At 38.0% G+C, this 17,430-nt stretch overlaps 1 protein-coding gene across 3 annotated transcripts in view; it reads right to left on the bottom strand.

Moving 5' to 3' along the window:
- Positions 1 to 1,679: 1,679 nt before the first annotated feature.
- ccbe1 (collagen and calcium binding EGF domains 1) overlaps positions 1,680 to 17,430 on the bottom strand; it is a 33,439-nt gene continuing 17,688 nt past the window's right edge. For all 3 annotated transcript variants that reach the window (XM_077623596.1, XM_077623597.1, XM_077623595.1), the window contains exons 6-14: positions 12,188 to 12,240; positions 11,665 to 11,799; positions 11,186 to 11,323; positions 10,022 to 10,134; positions 9,418 to 9,514; positions 8,885 to 9,024; positions 7,383 to 7,418; positions 6,701 to 6,736; positions 1,680 to 6,184 (exon numbers count right to left, since the gene is read on the bottom strand). In XM_077623596.1, the coding sequence (XP_077479722.1) occupies positions 5,930 to 6,184; positions 6,701 to 6,736; positions 7,383 to 7,418; positions 8,885 to 9,024; positions 9,418 to 9,514; positions 10,022 to 10,134; positions 11,186 to 11,323; positions 11,665 to 11,799; positions 12,188 to 12,240 (1,003 nt within the window). In that variant the 3' untranslated portion in view covers positions 1,680 to 5,929. The remainder of the gene's footprint in view (positions 6,185 to 6,700; positions 6,737 to 7,382; positions 7,419 to 8,884; positions 9,025 to 9,417; positions 9,515 to 10,021; positions 10,135 to 11,185; positions 11,324 to 11,664; positions 11,800 to 12,187; positions 12,241 to 17,430) is intronic.

The following is a 17,430-nucleotide window of genomic DNA, read 5'->3' as shown; positions in this document are numbered from 1 at the left end:
TTTACGTTTTGGATCAGCAGTGGGTTGTGAAAGCCTCTGTGGGAGTTGTGAGGTGACACAATTGAGGCTTGCTTTCTATCGACTTTCACTTGGTGACCCCCCCCATTCATGGGTCAAGGCACCCCCAGCAACCCTCCTCTCGGCATGGGTCTATTCCCTAACAAAACTCGGCTATTATGGCAACGTTAATCTGGGGATTTTGGCTCTTCGGTTGCATGATCAGCAAATGGCAAGAAATTATTTGAGAGGCTATTCTCTGATAAGTTTTCATGCGCTGGGCCAGGCTCATTGCATTGTGGATTTATCTACAAAATCCAACAACAATGAGAGGAGATATGCTTTTTTGTGTATTAAATCATAAAACTTAAGCGATTGTCCCATGGCCTTCTTAGAGTTCACAACAATGGAAGACAACAATTGGACAGAGATTAAAAAAAAAGATAAATTGGTCAATAACTGCCTCTATGTTGAGATATAAAAGAACACAATTTGATATTCTATTTTCACTGTTCTATTATCTTCAAATTTATATAATGTATGTTAGCAGAAATAATTTTTTAAATTATCCTGACTATTAAACATGGAAAAAAATACATTTTCAAGTTAGTGTTTTGGATATTTCCGATTCGTTTCATTTTCTAAATGGAAAAACCAAATTTAGAAATATATTACTAATGTTTTATATTGTTTTTAATTAAAACTGTAGATAATATTCTCTTTTTCCCCACCAAAGTGTAAATAAATGAATGAAATTAAAGATATTTTAGCATTATTTTAGTTACCAAATATAATTCACATAATTTTGAATGAAAGTAGATAGCTTTTCTCATCAAAACTAGTATTTAAAGTATAAATAAGGTGATTTCATTGTATTTTTTTCAAAAGGTGTTGTACACTAGTGAGGACACTTTTAGAGGAAGATTCATCTTGACATTATAGGATGTCATGAATTATTTGTCACCTCATGGCACACCGATTAAGCCCTAAATAGATCTAAATAAATAAAATAAATACAAGTCCTCTGTGTCTTTGTGGCCAAAGTTCTTATTGGGAAGTTAATGCTGCACTTCTTTGTGTGTAAACGTGGGATTTAAAATGACAAAAGCCATGCTAATGCTCGAGTGAGCGCCACATAATGACAACGCGAGATGTTAATGGGTCAGTGGTGCCTGTGAAAAGCCCTAGCTCAGTAGTCAGCACAAATATTTGGCCATCAATTATGCGCTGTTGTCATCAACACGTCATGCATGTACCCAAAAACTAATGCATTGGAGGTCCATCTCTGACAATGTGGGTTTTTAATCAAACTAACACATTTTCTTCTTCTTTTACGAATTACCATAGCACAAACTTTGTAAATACTATACATTACGCTAGGTGACATATGAGTTTTTGCTGCCTTGATAATATTTTCCCATCTAGTATTCTCAGTGACTCAAAGTTTTCTCTGTTCCATTAAATAGATATTATATTACCAAATGTATCAATTTGTGCACAATTGTTGCATTCTGAAACAATCGACATTAGTATCGTTTTTTTTGCCTTTCTTGTAAGTGTTCAGTTTTACCTGAAAAGACTTCCAAAATACAATGTTATGAGGCAAGAAATCTCATTAAAAAGTTGTTTTTCCTGTTATGATATTTGCCGAAAACAAAATTGGGTTACTTGGGGGCCGTAACCAGAAATTGATTGTTTTTATTTATTTAAATTGAATTCATCTAGCGTTCATTAACATTGTATAAGTGTAAGAATGCAAGTATTAACTCCAATAAACATTAGAAAAAAAACATCACAAATAGTTCATATGTATATTTTGACCAAGATAGCCACTAATTATATAAAAAAAGATTGGCTTCCCTAATAAAGAAGATTCCGATTCTATCACCATCACGTTACCCTCCTATGCCCCCCCACAATCACCTTCCCCCTCGTTCAATGTCGCCGTTTTGTATCGGAATGTATGGCAAAGTACATTACAATGTGGTTGTCTCCAATTATGAAATTGCATTTTTTTTTAAAAATGGTGCTTCAATAGAGAAAAAGAAATTTTAAAAGAAAAAGAGGATTAGTGGCTGTGAGTATTGCACATGCTCCATTCTCACAATACCCTTGGGTCTCACCTTGGAGGGGCCTTTACTTCTACACAGTCCAGTTTGGAGTGGCTTGGACCACTTATTGGACTTGGGCGCATTCATTTGAGGAGCAACCTTCTCTCTCATTATTTAAGCAATGGCGACAATAGCACACGGGCCCCCTTTTTATGCGCACAAGTGTGGTGCGGGGCTGCCCCCCTTCTACCCCCTTTTTAGCATGCCCTGCCTGGTCTTTTCAACAAAAAAAAAGATACCCTCAACTTTCCCTTTCTTCCATTCGCCCAGGCAGGTTTCTTTTTTACTCGGCAGGCCTCTCATTAACTCCGCTCATGCTCGCCATGGCTTGAAGTGGGCGGACCTTGTGAAGCAGTGACCAATTAGGGGCCTCATCAGCTCCAATTAGACGAGACAATGACCGAGTAAAGATAACTCAATGAGAGAGAGTGTGTGTGTGTGTTGTGTGTTACAAAAGTTCATTCACAACGCGGGTTGCGGGCATTGGGGTGGGGGGTTTTCTCTCCGGGGCCAAGTGTTGTTGTGCTGGCAAGGCCCCAGGCCCCCCAGGAGTCCCAGAAAGAGAGCCATTCAATCCTCTTTTACCTGTTTGCAATCTCTTATTATTGTCCGCATCTACTTTCAATACTTCCTTCAACAAGGGACGGGGGGTGGATGGATGTTAAGGGGGTGCCTTTCACCTCATTAGAAGCACATTTGTACTGTCTGGCCGCAACAATGTACTTTCTTTTTCCTCTTTTTTTCCACAATCTTTCCTGAATTGAGGATTTTTGGGGCGCTTAATCTGCCACCCACGCTAAACACATTCATTAATGAATTGGGTAACACTAATTTTCTCCTATTCAGGAGTGCATCTTTTTCAGAGGGGGCTAAATAATAAGGGGAGGTGGTGGTGGTGGGGAGATATAATTAGGATACAAGGGTCCACTTCAGTAAATATTTGGAATCTTTTAAGGCTTACCCTCGATTAATTACTTCCACAAGAGATTTTCGCGGAGGGAAATGAAGTGCCAACTTTCCTCTAACAAGATAAGCTTGTTAGGGTGGGAGTTCTTCAATACGGTGGGGCCTCCATTTTAATCAAACCCATGCACAGAAAATGGGCTCATTACCGACACAAAGGTACGACGCGCAAACGATGATGTCATGTTTTGTCGTTTGTTTACACAAATAAAGACTTGGAAAAGGCAGCTAGGCATGATCATTACGTTGATGCCATTGTGGCGTTAATGGCAGTCGACAACCCAGAACAGATTGCCAAATTGTAAAACCAACTAAAATGACATTGAAGTGGGAAAAAAACTTGAGATAAAAAGACTTTCACGCTGGCACACAGAGCAGAAAAAAATGAAATTGTCTCAATAGAAAATTATGTTGCGGGATGTTTGTGCTGTACTCAAACTACCATGAAGATTTCTTAGAAAATCCAATTGTACATGCCTGAATAACAAGCCTATTTTTTTTAAAAAAAATAGGAAGATGTCATTTAAAAAAAATAAAAGTTGGCTCATGAAATCGGTGGAAAGATTTTATATATTACTAGAAAAACGGCATTCCTATTATTTGGAAGTATATAACAGTTTTCAGTGATACTTCATGGACCACTATAGGGGGAACAACTACTACATTGTTTTAGGGCTGTTTAATGACCCAAATCTGGGGTAGGAAATACTAATTTAAAGTTGTTTTTTCCCCCCAAAGGAAACCAGTTAGAAAATTTGAATTGCTTTAAGCGAGCCTGACAATTTGAAGTAAGCAAGTACTGCTATCTAGTGGTTACAGAGGAGTACTGTGTACTGCGACCCTCCATTTATTTGGGGTCAACTGGGGTGCATTATAATGACGTCATGGCAAAACCCTAAAACATTGTATATTTAGTTGCCAAGGCACCAGTAAACCCATCAACTAAAACTAGGTTGGATGTTAGTACAAAGGATGAAGTTTACATTGATTAAATCAAAGTTGAAATGTCTGAGATGATAAAACACAGAAAAAACATGCTGTAGAGTAGAAATATAATGCTGAAAAAACACATAAAGCATGATTTGCTCATAATTTTAAAGGGAAGAGACATACTGGCATGACCTTGTTATGTTTACTGGAAAGGGCAAGAAACTGTGGACTTTTAATTAAGTGAAAAGGCTGTTTCAGTTTCAGGACGATTCTTGCTTTCTTTGTAAATAAATACCTAAAATTCTTTCAAAATGTTCAATGCATTCATCTACACAGAACCCTATTCAATTAATATTATTGTTATGACAGCTTGACCTTTTCCCCTGAAAAGTATATAATTGGCTATAGATGCTACAAAATGGTAGCAACTATACTTTGCTTGGAAAAAAAGATCCCCAATTCCCCTCAGCATTGTTCTTAGTAACGAAATAGAATAATCTGGCTTCAAATTTGCAAATATATACAATAAATAGTTGAATTAATTTAAAAGGAAAGGCTGCGAATGCTCATCTTTCAGTGGCATTGATGGCACTGGATGCCCATCACATCTTGATTGGGAGAAGGTTGGCAGCCAATGAGTTAAAAAATCACTGCGAAGTTAATAAAGCTTTTATGATGGCGACAGCTTGACCCTGGCCGAGATAACTTCCATTTTTTTTTCTCAAGACAAAAGTGATGAACGACACCAAAGGGGCACGTTCCACTTTTCTGAAAGGTTCTCTGGTTGTTATTTCAGAAAACAACGATGACATTTACCTCCTGCGATTAAAACCTGTTTTTTTGTCTTTTGTCGAAAAGTCAGCGAGGTCACAACTAATTTTTTTTTTTTACAACAACAAACTTTTATGAGTTAAGAAAAAAAAACGTTACAGACTCCCAAAGCAGCTGGAAGTCCAAAGAAGGCCCGTTACAATGTAACTTTTTTAACTTGGGACCTGGAAAGAGAAAGTGTAGGACTGTAGGTGATCATATTTTATAAGTAATCTTCTCTTTTTTTTTTTTTTTTTTTTAATCATCAGATATGTTAAGTTGAGGCATGCTTTAGTAAAAATGATTATTTACTCCATTAAACTGTTGTAATGTTGTTACCACGGTGATGGTAGCATCACCAAGGACTCTACTTACATATAGCATCCATTGATAAGATGAATATCTTGAGATTATCTAAACTAATTGTTTGAACGCTCTTTTGTACATGTTTAATGAAAATAAAATTAACAGAATGAAGAGCCGATTCAGTGGAATGAGTTGGGAGCTAAAAATGCAGTTTGGTTAAAGAATAATATTACTATATGCGAGATGAACTGCTATTATAGAGTGGGAAAAAAAGTCCTTAACCCTGAAAGCACAACGACAAGAAAAGTATTAATATAGTGGTATGAGGGCAAAAAATTGTAAAATAATCTGATCCAAATCAAATCTTAATTCATATAAGAAAAGACACTATTTGCCAAAAAAGGCATAGTGTTTTATAGAGAAAAAAACTTGAATTTCAATTCATTTAAGAGGAAAATCCTAGTATTCTAATAAATTCTCATTTTTTTTGCCTAAAAAAATCTAAGGAAGGAGCGCTGTCAAAATTAATAATACTGTATTTCTTTGGCATAATAATTCGTTCTCTATAATCTTTAGCGACTGAAAAATATTCAAAGAATAACCTATGTCATGACTAATAACAATAATAAAGAAATTGATTGTTTTTTTCATTTTAATATAATGGGAATGATATATATTTTTCTTTAAAAAAAGAATTATTATCTTGCATAATTCATACAAAAATAAATATCTGTGATCGAAAAAGCATAGAAAATATTCCGTTAATAAAAAAAGATAAATTATAAAAATATATTTACACTTCCATTGAGTATTTAGAATCCATCGTGGTCCGTTCTTCCTCGTGGTGGCTTCCTCTTCCGGGTCCTTTTAGGGTGTGGTGGCGGCATCTCTCGGTAGTCCTCGCCCGAACCCGCGTCCTGGCCGTCCCGCCACACGTCGGACGGGGCGGGGAGCTCTTCCCCCAGATAGGGGGGTGTTTGGCCGTACACTTTGTTCTGCAGTTCAGTGATGTCGTTGCGGATGTCGGCCATGAGCAGCAGCAGGAAGTCGAAAGAGCCTGGAAGACCCTTGAGGTAAACAACAAAGAACATATTAGTAAAGAAGGAAAAAAACTAAATTATATCCACCAATGATCCTGAGGATTGATTATAACATCAAATGTTAGGAGTATAAGAGTGTCAAACTCATCTTTGTCTTGGGCCACATTGTATTCACGGTTTTCTTAAGAGGGTCTCTATTATATTGACCAACCCATATAAATTTTGAGCTCATTTGCCTGCACGCTCAATCCATTCTTACTGGGAGGGGACGAACCAGCCGCCCCTCCTCATCAAAATAGCTTGGACGTCTAGCCGACAATGGCAGGTAAATTACGGCCTCAATCCATCGCCTATTTGATCAGCAAATAAATCGTGATCTATTTTGGCCAAGTTGTGTGCCAAGGTGAGCTTTGGCTAGTCAGAACTTCTCAACATTGGGCAATATCGCTTTACCCCCCTATCTGTTAAATGCCTTAATATAATAGCACTAAATTTTAGCAACAGATTTCATAAGCATGTGACGTTGATCTAGGATTGTCTTACTGGAGGTCCAACGGGCCCGGGTGCTCCTCGCTCCCCCTGGAGGGTAAAGAAACAAATATTTAGTTTAGATGAATTTGAGTAAAGGGGAGCACGAGTGGAATTCATAATATTGTCTTCTTTTTTCCCCCTTTTTCTTTTAACGAGTGTAAAAGAAACTGTGAGGAAGTACTGTTGATCTACGGTAGCACTGGTTGGCCCGACCACTGAGGTGGTTCGGTGGGCTTGCAAAGGGGAGGGGGGTCACGTTGGGGCTGTGAGTGTTTTGGCAGATGGTTTGGATTTGTTACTCAGAGAGACAGATTAGCATCACCCTCCGATATATTCATACAAACATTCCCGGTGCGGAAAATTGAAGGATTCTGTGTTAAGCTATGGCACCTGAATTGGACCAGACAAGTGACGCAGCCCGGCCGGGAAAAAAATGAAACACTCAATCTGCTCAGTGGTCCTTACAGCCATCGGGAAAATGTTAATGGCATCCTGAACACTGCGAACCCCATGGGGGCCCATTTTGATTTTCAGGGGGCAAGAAACGTGTTTTCCCGAGAGGGGATCGCAATACGTCATTAGGCATCAGGAACACATTTCAAATTCGATTTAGCAACTTCAACTGTTAACAATCATCGCGGTGTAGCCTCTGTTGCAATGTTAACCGTGCTTGAACTCCGAAACGTAATCTCACCTTATGTCCGTCTTTTCCCGGCGCTCCTGGAGGCCCCTGTTGAATAAAGACAACAACTTGTATTTATTCAAGCTTGTGCGATTTAATTGCGTTTCCCAAAGATTATACGCTACATGAATGCATTTTTATGACTTACATACTTTTAAATGTGTGTGGACTATCATCAATACTCCGAACAAGTATTTTACAAATAACAATATGTAAAAAAATCGCTTCTAATTCAATAAACACTAAAGAAACATGTTTTTACGTATTTTTGAGACTGTTCTTAATAGTAAAGCCGAGATTGTCAACCCATAAAAGTAATCATGAGATCAAGTTGTCAGGGCTCAGTAATCTGTAGGTTACCTAATATAAGGTCGCGTTTTGATTTAATGATGTAATCTTATCAATTGAAAAATAATCGTTACCAATTTCAATTGAGTAAAATCCAAAATAAGACAAGGATATGAATTAAAGATGCCTTTTCTCATTGGAGACAACTGAAAACGAATAAAAAATATTAATGACCGCATGATTAGCAGTATGATTCTCCATTGTGAAGTGCTTATCTGGCAACCCAAAGTGAAAGGGGATGATATTGATGCTCTTCAAAAGGTTTCCTCTTGGCTGCAGTACCATTCATGACCACCAATCTTACGTTTGGCTCCTTTAAAAATCCCCGAATGCTCCCTCAAGGGCTTCGCGAAGCTTTTGGCTCAGTTAAGGCCGCCTGCTTGTCTAATTGCAGGATTTGATAGCGTCGTTCATCAACGATGCAATGACCGCGTCCTGCACATTCTTGGTCCACGATCCGGTCGCCCTAATTAACAGGAAAAGATGACGCTGGCGGGCAAAGAAAGCCGATGAGCCAAAGAAAACTACTCGTCACTGGATTAACCTTCCGTTCGTCTTATCTCAAAAGGTGAACTTTTTGGCTTTTTAGTCTCATTTTAAATGATTATATTAAAAATCATAAATCAACTCCACGGGTGTGCATGTAACAATAAAAATGAGTCATACTAAGTTGGAATGCAGTGACCATTTTTTAAGTGACTAATGAAGTGCAATGTTGAAGGGGGAAGAAAAAAAGAGACGCAAAAAACAAAGTGTAGCTGAAAAGTATTTTTTTTTTAAATGAGCAAAGGGGTTCAACATGAAAAAAAAATACTTTTTTTAGAGTTGTTGAAACCTTACTGTGTGTGTCTTAATCTGCAGCCTGTTTATAACAGCTCATTTACTTCTCTCATTTTAGATTTGGCGTCATGCTGGGCCTTTTGCACATCAATTGCCTTGACCCCTATATTTTTTGTTGTTATGGAGAATATTGGTGCTTTCTAACTTTTTGCTTTATGATGCTACAACCACGAATGAGTTCCCCAGCATGGAACCACTTGGCCAGAAACATATTCCAAATGGAAAGGTACCAGAAAAGAATACCAAGAGAGAAGACTAAATGATGACTAAAACGTGATCCTTTTACCGAGATAGAATAAAAAAAAGATGAGCAATAATCAACTGACCACAGATCCACGGGGGCCTCGTTTGATGTGAGACAAGTCTGGCGTGGGACCCATGGGACCCATCAGGCCTCTTGGTCCAGGAGTGCCTGGGGTTCCCGTCAGTCCTGCAAGACCTAGCTGTCCCTTTGGTCCAGGATCTCCTAAAATTAAAAAAATGAAGCAAATAAAAATCAAGTTCATTTGACTTCCTCGCTTGCTGTTTTTACTACTGAATTACTTTAAAACCCTGAGGCATTTTGGGACATTTATACTCTATGCTGAAGATAAATCACAATCTGAAACGTGACTCAATTACCATTTCTTTTACACTGGATCTGTCTCAAATACTTAAAATTGCAAAGTTTTGCTTGTTTTTAGGCAACTAAAATACATTTAAAAAGGGATGCAAAAATCAAAATTATTATCTGATCTGATCATTATGATCAGTTATCATTTGGGCTGTAGTATGTGTGTATCTTTTCTTAAATTGTGTTGCCAAAGATGACCTTACACTCCAATTAATGAGACTTCAAATGCTAAAATAAGATGTTTACCTGGTGGACCAGGCAGGCCAGGGGGGCCTGTCAAAAGGCCAGCTGTGATTTTGTCATTGGTCCATTGTTCTGGAACATCAGTATTGCTTAATAGCATCTTGAAAAAAAATATATATATCAAACATTTCGCGAAAATATTCATTGCCCAGGCAACATTTTCAACCACAACTATATAAAATTATGCATGTCAAATAAATACCTCTCCAACTAAATCTCTCATTACAGAACAAAATTAGCTCATCTAGAGTTCTTAGTATTATGCCAAGTATGTATGGAGTCGGTGGACCAAATGACTTAAAGCAATTAATCATGTGACCCAGATTGCCAACGATGGCAGATGGATTCCAAGAGGAAAAACAAGAGCTTGACTGTTTTTTGCTGCCCAAATTCAAACTTGGAGAAAGACATCAAGTGAAAACATTGTTTTAAAGGAAATAAAGTAATGTAATGTTCCTCCAAGGGACTCAATGTGAGATTCACGTACGACTGTAAGAACAAATAAAGGTAGGGTTATATTATTTCTGCAGATCTCCACACTGAAGACATACAGAGAATGTAAACCTGTGAGGGTACAAAACATGAAACAATAAAAAAACATGTTCACCTTCTGTTTCAGTTGCAACACAGTAGTCTTAATCTGTTGGAAGTCGTCACACGTGGCCGAGCAGGTCCCCGTGTTCATGACGTTGTCAGATTTCTCCAAGACATTTTGCAGCACTGTTAAAGATAGCACTTTACTAGTATTTGAATTTCATTTTTCACAGCATACAAGCAGGTTTTACCACAAAAGGCCACTGATTTAAGTCTGACCACTGACCTACAGTGAACATACTGTAAACTCAAGAATAAATGAAACACACTTTACGATCAGTGACAGATCTTCTGACCCCAACCATGCAAATTAAAGTAGGACAATTACAGAAGCAGACATCCGCATAGCGCCGCCTTGCTGACAGGTTTGGACGTGTGACATCAAAAACCTCACGACCCGGTCGCAAGTCACGTGTCGGACCTTTGAGGCCACCGGTGTGCGGGAATTTTCCCCCCATCATTCCCATTTACTCCTCTGGTTTGATAATCAGTGTAACAATCGTGAAAAAGGAGGGCAATACAGAGGCGGCTTTTGTTTCCTCCCGCATACATTAAAAAGAAGATTGACAGTGTCGGGACCACGTTGCTTTGGCTAAACCGAGGAGACACCCATGGGAGGAAGGACCGCCTCATTGGCGACGGAAGGGGCGTGACAATCTTTATTATTATTATTCCCAATCTTCATGGTCCTTTGTGTTATTTTTCTCAAGAGCATCTAGACAAACCAGAGAAGTACACCGGAGTCCAAGGGTTCAAAGTTCACACTCGGGAGGAAAAAATTGTTCTGACGTGCCATATGTAATGACTACCAGGTGTACACATGCATATGCACATCAATATAGCTTTTAAATATTTTTTTTGTACTGCATTAAGTGGAGGGACAGTGCCTGGTGCCCAGGTGATGCTTGGGTTTTTCTTTCATTTTATGGATTACTAATAATATAGATTAATTAATGTCTATGTGATACCATATAGTAAACCCAATACTGTTTGCCAATAGAAACATGGCCTTCAATTTTACTCCTATACTGGATGAAAGTTATATTCAATCGAGAACAGAGATTGCACTGAAACTTTAAACTTGCGATGTCAGCCAAGAAATAAGAGAAGACACTTAAAAAAATGAAAATGGAATAAACTGTACCCAACACATTCAACCTCTCAACAAGCAACTGACCTCTCTCTTGTTTAGAACATGTTCGTCCATCCTCTTCAAGGAAGTAGCCCACAATGCACTCACACTGGAAGCTACCCATTGTGTTGATGCAGAGTTGAGAACATGTTGTTATATTGGTGTCGGCACATTCATCGATATCTGGATGGAAAACAATAAAGTAATATTATGCATAGAGGTCAAAATACCTGCACAGGATGATACCCCCCCAAAAACAGAACCCAATGTGGAATAGGCGTCATTTGTTGATTTATTTTTCGAAATAAAAAGAGACAGAAGCTTCTAAAACAACTGTATTGTATTTTTCCTAGCACAGCACAGATCATTTTTCTATTTTTATTCCGGAATAAAATAATTAAGAAGTGACGCCTATTCAAATCTGTGGCCTTATTTTTGGGGGGTCACCCTTTATACTATCATAGGGTACTGTCAGGTGATTGGCTGAAGAAGAAATCATGCTGTGTGAAATTGGAAAATCTCACCTAGACAGTAGGGTTTCTCACGGTTCCGGTGGCGCTCGCGGTGGTAACGGAAGCCGGCGTAACAGGTGCACACCACGCGGCCAAAGTGATCGCTGCACTGCTGCTCGCAGGGAGCGTCAGCGCACACGTCATAGTCTTGAAAACACAAGGAAAAGTCAGCCATGACAATAAGGCAGTCACTTCATTTCTCATCCATCACGCAGCAAACAATTCACCAAAAATGATTTTGATTTATAATTCAGTGCAACTTCATTGTGCATTATTTTGCTGGTGCGGCTTATAGTCCGAAAAATACGGTAATTATTTCACTCCAAATAAATTCACTTATTTCCCACGGTGCAACCAGTTTCTTGCTCTTGATGCATTTGTTCGTGTAGTGTTTTTGAATTTCCCCAACATGAACCATTTTTATCTAATGAATAATGCTTCCCTATTATATTTAGAGACAGTAAATTCTCCCTTGTGGTGAAAATTCTGAATAATAGATGAATTGCTTAAGCATGCTTTAACTATTCTTGCCTACCTTCGGGAATGCACTGACCCAACACGAACCTGAAGCCCTGGCAACACTGCTTTCTGTAAAATACCAAGCGGAAACATGTTAAACTTATTTAATAAGTCTATTAACGACATGTCATGTTAATAAAACGCGGGCGGCTATCTGCAGGTCAGACAGACGGGTTTCCTGCTGACTTGGACAGATTCCCTCGTATAGTGCTGTGTGCTGATCTAAAGTATTTTATGGTTATTCGTCAACGGCTCACACTCGGCAAAAAGTGCTTCCAGGTGTTGCGCTCAAACAGGAAAAACACAGCAAAAAAAATTTGAATTACCCGATGAAGTCAGCACAGCAATACAACATACTCACTCCGAGAAGATGACCTTGTAATTCTTGCAGCTTTTATTCACCGTTCAGGGGCATTGCTTTTTTAAATTATTTTTTTTATATGCTTGCCTGTGTTCAAATATGATTGATGTCATTCATATAATCACCAAGTAAACTATTGCCAGGTAAAACAAGAAAAGGCAGAACCAAAACATTAAAATTATAGCAGAAAGTCATTTTTTGGGGGAGTAAAATTAAATTAGAATATAACTTGTATTTTGTAAATACAAAAGACAACATCTTAACTTCCTATGACATTAAGACAGAATATATTGCTAGTCTATTCAAATACAAATACATTTGTTTTGGATAATCATTGTTTATTAAAAATGAAGATTATTGAACAAAACCTTGATAAATTAAAAATGTAATAGTTCATCTACAAAATACGAACTCAAGGTTTCATTTACTTACTCCCATTTATCGTATGTAGAAAGGCATGGATGTCAAAGAAATAATCTGAAACATTTGTACTTTAGAGGTAATATACTTAATTAAGGGTAGTTCCTAACTCAGCAATGATTTTGCAGATGACAAATATTAAGAAGGCACTGAAAGTTAACCCTGAAAATAACTTTTTTTCTGTTCAGGAAACCCACAGATGAAAAACCATAACTCATCCACATGACAAGAAACCACAGTGTTGGCACACAGACATCATTTCAGTTCGCCGATGTACTTTTAATGCATATTTTCTTAAAATGTGCGTCACGAGACATGCTCACTGGAATAGAATGCAAATAATACTAACTCACTCGTCAGGACTATTCACCAGACATGGTGACCACTTCTCTCAGCGCACTGGAGGCACCAACTTGTTAAATAAAGCATTACCATCGCACTTGATGAACTTCTACATTTGTCCTGGCCTTCACTGTAAATGAGCAATACGCCACATAGTGTACTCAAGAGGCTACACTGCTGATTTTGATGGAATAGGCAGAATAGACTAGATTGGTGATTCACTAGACTATACGCCAGTCGGCTACATTGGACTAAAATACAATATATTATATTAATACAAAATACAGTTTGGATTAGACTTGAGGATACCCTGAGAGAGTTGACACAAAGGGGACTTCCTGTGTGACTCAAAGGAGAATAAGCAAACAGTCTTTGGGACGATGGCGGTCAAAACAAACATCTCCCACCATCACAGGAGAAACCAGATCCATATCCATGTTCTTGTTCCCTCAACTGTGCATCTTTTATTGAATTAGCATTAGGGAAAATGGTCCCACATTGCAACATTATACTTTGTTGCCCCTTTTGGAAAATCCAAGCGGGGTTAGGAAACATCCAAAACAACTTGACAAGATTATCTTTTTCTCCTTCATGAATGATTCTGTTTGAAATGATTCGTGTGGACCATTGCTGACATGAGTTCAGTAAATTGGGGGATGCGGGGGGGGGGGGGGGGGGGGGGCTGACTGTGGCTATGATCTCTGTAAATGGCCCAAATCCTAGAAAAAAGATTCCTTCAAACAAAATTGATAGATGCGGCCAATCATGGATTTCATGGATGCCAAAGAATTTTACACTTCGAACATACTAAAACAACTTAACGAAACCGCCACCTTATTAACCTGCACATTGTGAATGTGTGTACAGGTGACATAAAATATACAACCAATAAACCTGTAATTGAATCATTTCCACAAATGTGATGGCTGCCATTTTCTTCTCCAACATTTTGCTGTTGTTTGTTATTCTGTGGATGAGATCCATTACCGTATAAAAAAATCAACCTTTTAAAATAATGGAATACTCACTTTTGATTGACGGTCCCTGAAAGTGATCTTAAAAACCAGATCCATGTACTGTACATTCTTCCCTGTCTGTACTTTGTCCATGCTGCATTTACTAATGTGCACTCCTCTTTTATAGAAGTTCAATTCTTAGCCAAAACCTATATAGTGGAAGTCATCCAACTGGTGTATTTTTATGGATTCTGCAGGTATTCTGTCCATCTAAACCTCTCTGGTACATTTCGCACTCCATCTGCACTCCCTTGTTCATGCACACTATAAAACATAAAGTTGCTATGAATAAATCTTTTTAATATCCCATGTAGAACAAAAATTAATAACACGGATGAGGCTATGAGGTAAGTGACAAAATGTTAAAACTTTGTCTTTGGGGGGCACGCACACCAAAGAAGGATGAGTCAGCGTACCACAAAGATTTAAGTGTTTTTTAAAAAAAATTACATAATGTGTTGACATGACGACAATATAAGTATGACAATAAATTCAGCATGTGCAGAACATTTATTTTGTTTTACAGATATATGAATGAAAATATATCTAATTTTGAGTATGTTTATACGACTTGCATGTAAATCCAATAAAACCAAGCTTTCACCATAAACTATCTTGGCCGATGTAAATTGCAACTTGTTCAGTTTAGATTGCAGGGGGTTCATATTATGTCACTTAGATATAAATCTCCTACGCGACTGGTAAAGAACATGATGCTATGCAGTACTAAATCAAGATTTCACCATAAACTGTCTCGGTAGTTCTACGTACACTTGAGTAAAAATGTAAACAGATGAAGCAATGTGTAGCTCACGCTGTTGCGCAGGCGGGAGTTGGCATCGAGTCACTTACACGTAAACCTTGTAGTATCAACTACCATAAACTGGCTCGTTTTAGGGGCTCAGATTAAATGAATTTAGCTGCAGTTTTGCCCAGGTGCAGGGCAAACACAACTAAGGACAAAGGGAGTTAAATGGAAATTTAAAATAATTATTTAAGTAAACTGGGAACCACCAAAGTGAAAAGTTAATGATTCATCTAAAAATACCATGTGCAATTTTCTCTGTTTTTACTCCATAACCGACATGCTGATGCTCTCTTAGCCATGTCTCCATTATTTCCCAGAATAAATAGATTCTAAAGTGCAAAAAAAAAAAGGTAAAACATTGCTAAAGAATGCTGTTTTCCAGCAGATGATATCTTTCTGCCGAGAGGGAGGGAGCCAGAACACTCTAGGTGACTGAAAGCGTATTTTGCAAACTTGACGACTCGGAAAAACAAGTCTAGCTTTGAAACCAACAGGACTCTGTGACCTAAGCGACATTTGATCTCTATCAGTCAGAATCTCAAGAGCGCTTTGTTTTGTGTTGGCGAAATAATGCCAGACTAACAAAGTATGTATTCTGCTTTCTTATTCAACAAACTGGTTTCAAATCCTTTCCAAAATGACTTGAATTTCTTATTTTACAAGCAATTTAATTTTAAAAAAGCCTATGCAAGATCTTTTAGGAATAAAAAAAGAAGTTTAACTGCGCCTTTTTGCCTAAAGTCACCTGGGATCGCATTTCCCCTTTACGGAGACCCTTGATAAATTCATGTTGTCTGTCAAGCAAAACATTGGAAAAAAATGGTAATGTTCCGCTTAATAGGAACAATCCTGTACCTTACGCCTTTAACAAGGCAAATATATTGTCAGAGACTATTGCTAGTGCCGTTATTCACATATTATTGAACAAAAGTCTTGAGGACCTCTAAGAAAACAGACTTCAAATATATTGTCGAAGTGATCATTTGGCGTAGCAAACGTCCAGAAAATTTAAAAGGAAAATGGCTCACGTAGCATACAATTTAGTTTAGGGGAAATTAGTATCGAGGAACTCCAGGGACCAAACTTCTGGAAATTGAAGTATAGCTTTAAAGAGCAAAGCCTTCTCTTTAAGAAGAGTAAGGTATTATTCACATAATGTAGCTGTCGTAGAATTTGATCTACTCACATTGAATGGAGTATTTATAATCATCCCGCAATTCACTGTTGACCAAGCCACTGTGCAGTCTGCATTTTCGTCTTAAATGAGACAAATGCACCCAAAAGGGCTGTTTGAACTCGGCTGCCAACACAATAAAAAACGGACGCAGACTTTGTCAGTTTAGGAAATGGCTTGGGAGAACCTCAAAGTCGAACTTGGGCATCTGCCATTGGATGGCTTCACATTCAATGGCCCATTCACTGAATCTTGAGTATTTGCTTTTTGTCATGTCAACTGACATCTGAATTAAAGCAAGTTTGGAAGACGAATTCAGAGGATCTCTTGGGACAAAACCTCAAATTGTAAATCAAAGTAAGGCGTTCGCAACTTCCTCTACAGGGCCACTGGTATAGTCATTGACATGGCTGCCTATTATTTGGATTCATTCACACTTTATAGTCCCTTTCTAATCGTCAAAGTGAACATTTATGTTCTGAATTATTTCTAGGAAATGGCTCACAAAGGATACAATTTAGGTTGGTAATCACAAACTCCATAAATTCCCACGATGTACAATTAATGACAACCAATTCAGTGTGTATTTCATTCCATATTCTGAGTTGTGGCCTTATTTTTCCCCTTCAAACCGTCAATTATTTCTTACCCAAAGTTAGCTGTTAAATCCACTTCAGGCTTAGAATCAAATTTAAGAGGAACCAGTACGGAATGTTGCGTGGTGGTCGCTTGTTTTCAAGCTGAAAAAACGATGCAACAAACACCACGATACATGATATCCACATCTGACACTAAGGAATGTTCTTTAATACTAACATGTACTCCCTTGTCCTTGTGATAGCTTGCATTCCTACAGCTTCTTCACTTTAACAGTACAATTTGCCCTGACTTGTACGAATTATTATCCTCGCCACTCAGCAGCAGCAATAAATACAAATCAAGCACGACATTATCCTCCACTCACTGATAATCAGAACTTATCTTAGTTCTTACACATTATCTGACAATGAAAAATAATGCACGATTATAGATTACAACAATAGTGTCATGAGAAGAAATGGGTGAAAAAAGACATTTTTGACAAATAAAAAAACGAGGGTTATTGCAGATTAAGCAAAAATATGCTACTTTTTGCTCA

Source organism: Stigmatopora argus, chromosome 16 (assembly GCF_051989625.1).
Source record: "Stigmatopora argus isolate UIUO_Sarg chromosome 16, RoL_Sarg_1.0, whole genome shotgun sequence".
Classification (NCBI taxonomy): Eukaryota; Metazoa; Chordata; class Actinopteri; order Syngnathiformes; family Syngnathidae; genus Stigmatopora; species Stigmatopora argus.
The sequence above is the reverse complement of the archived record's forward strand: the minus strand, read 5'-3'. Positions and strand labels throughout refer to the sequence as shown.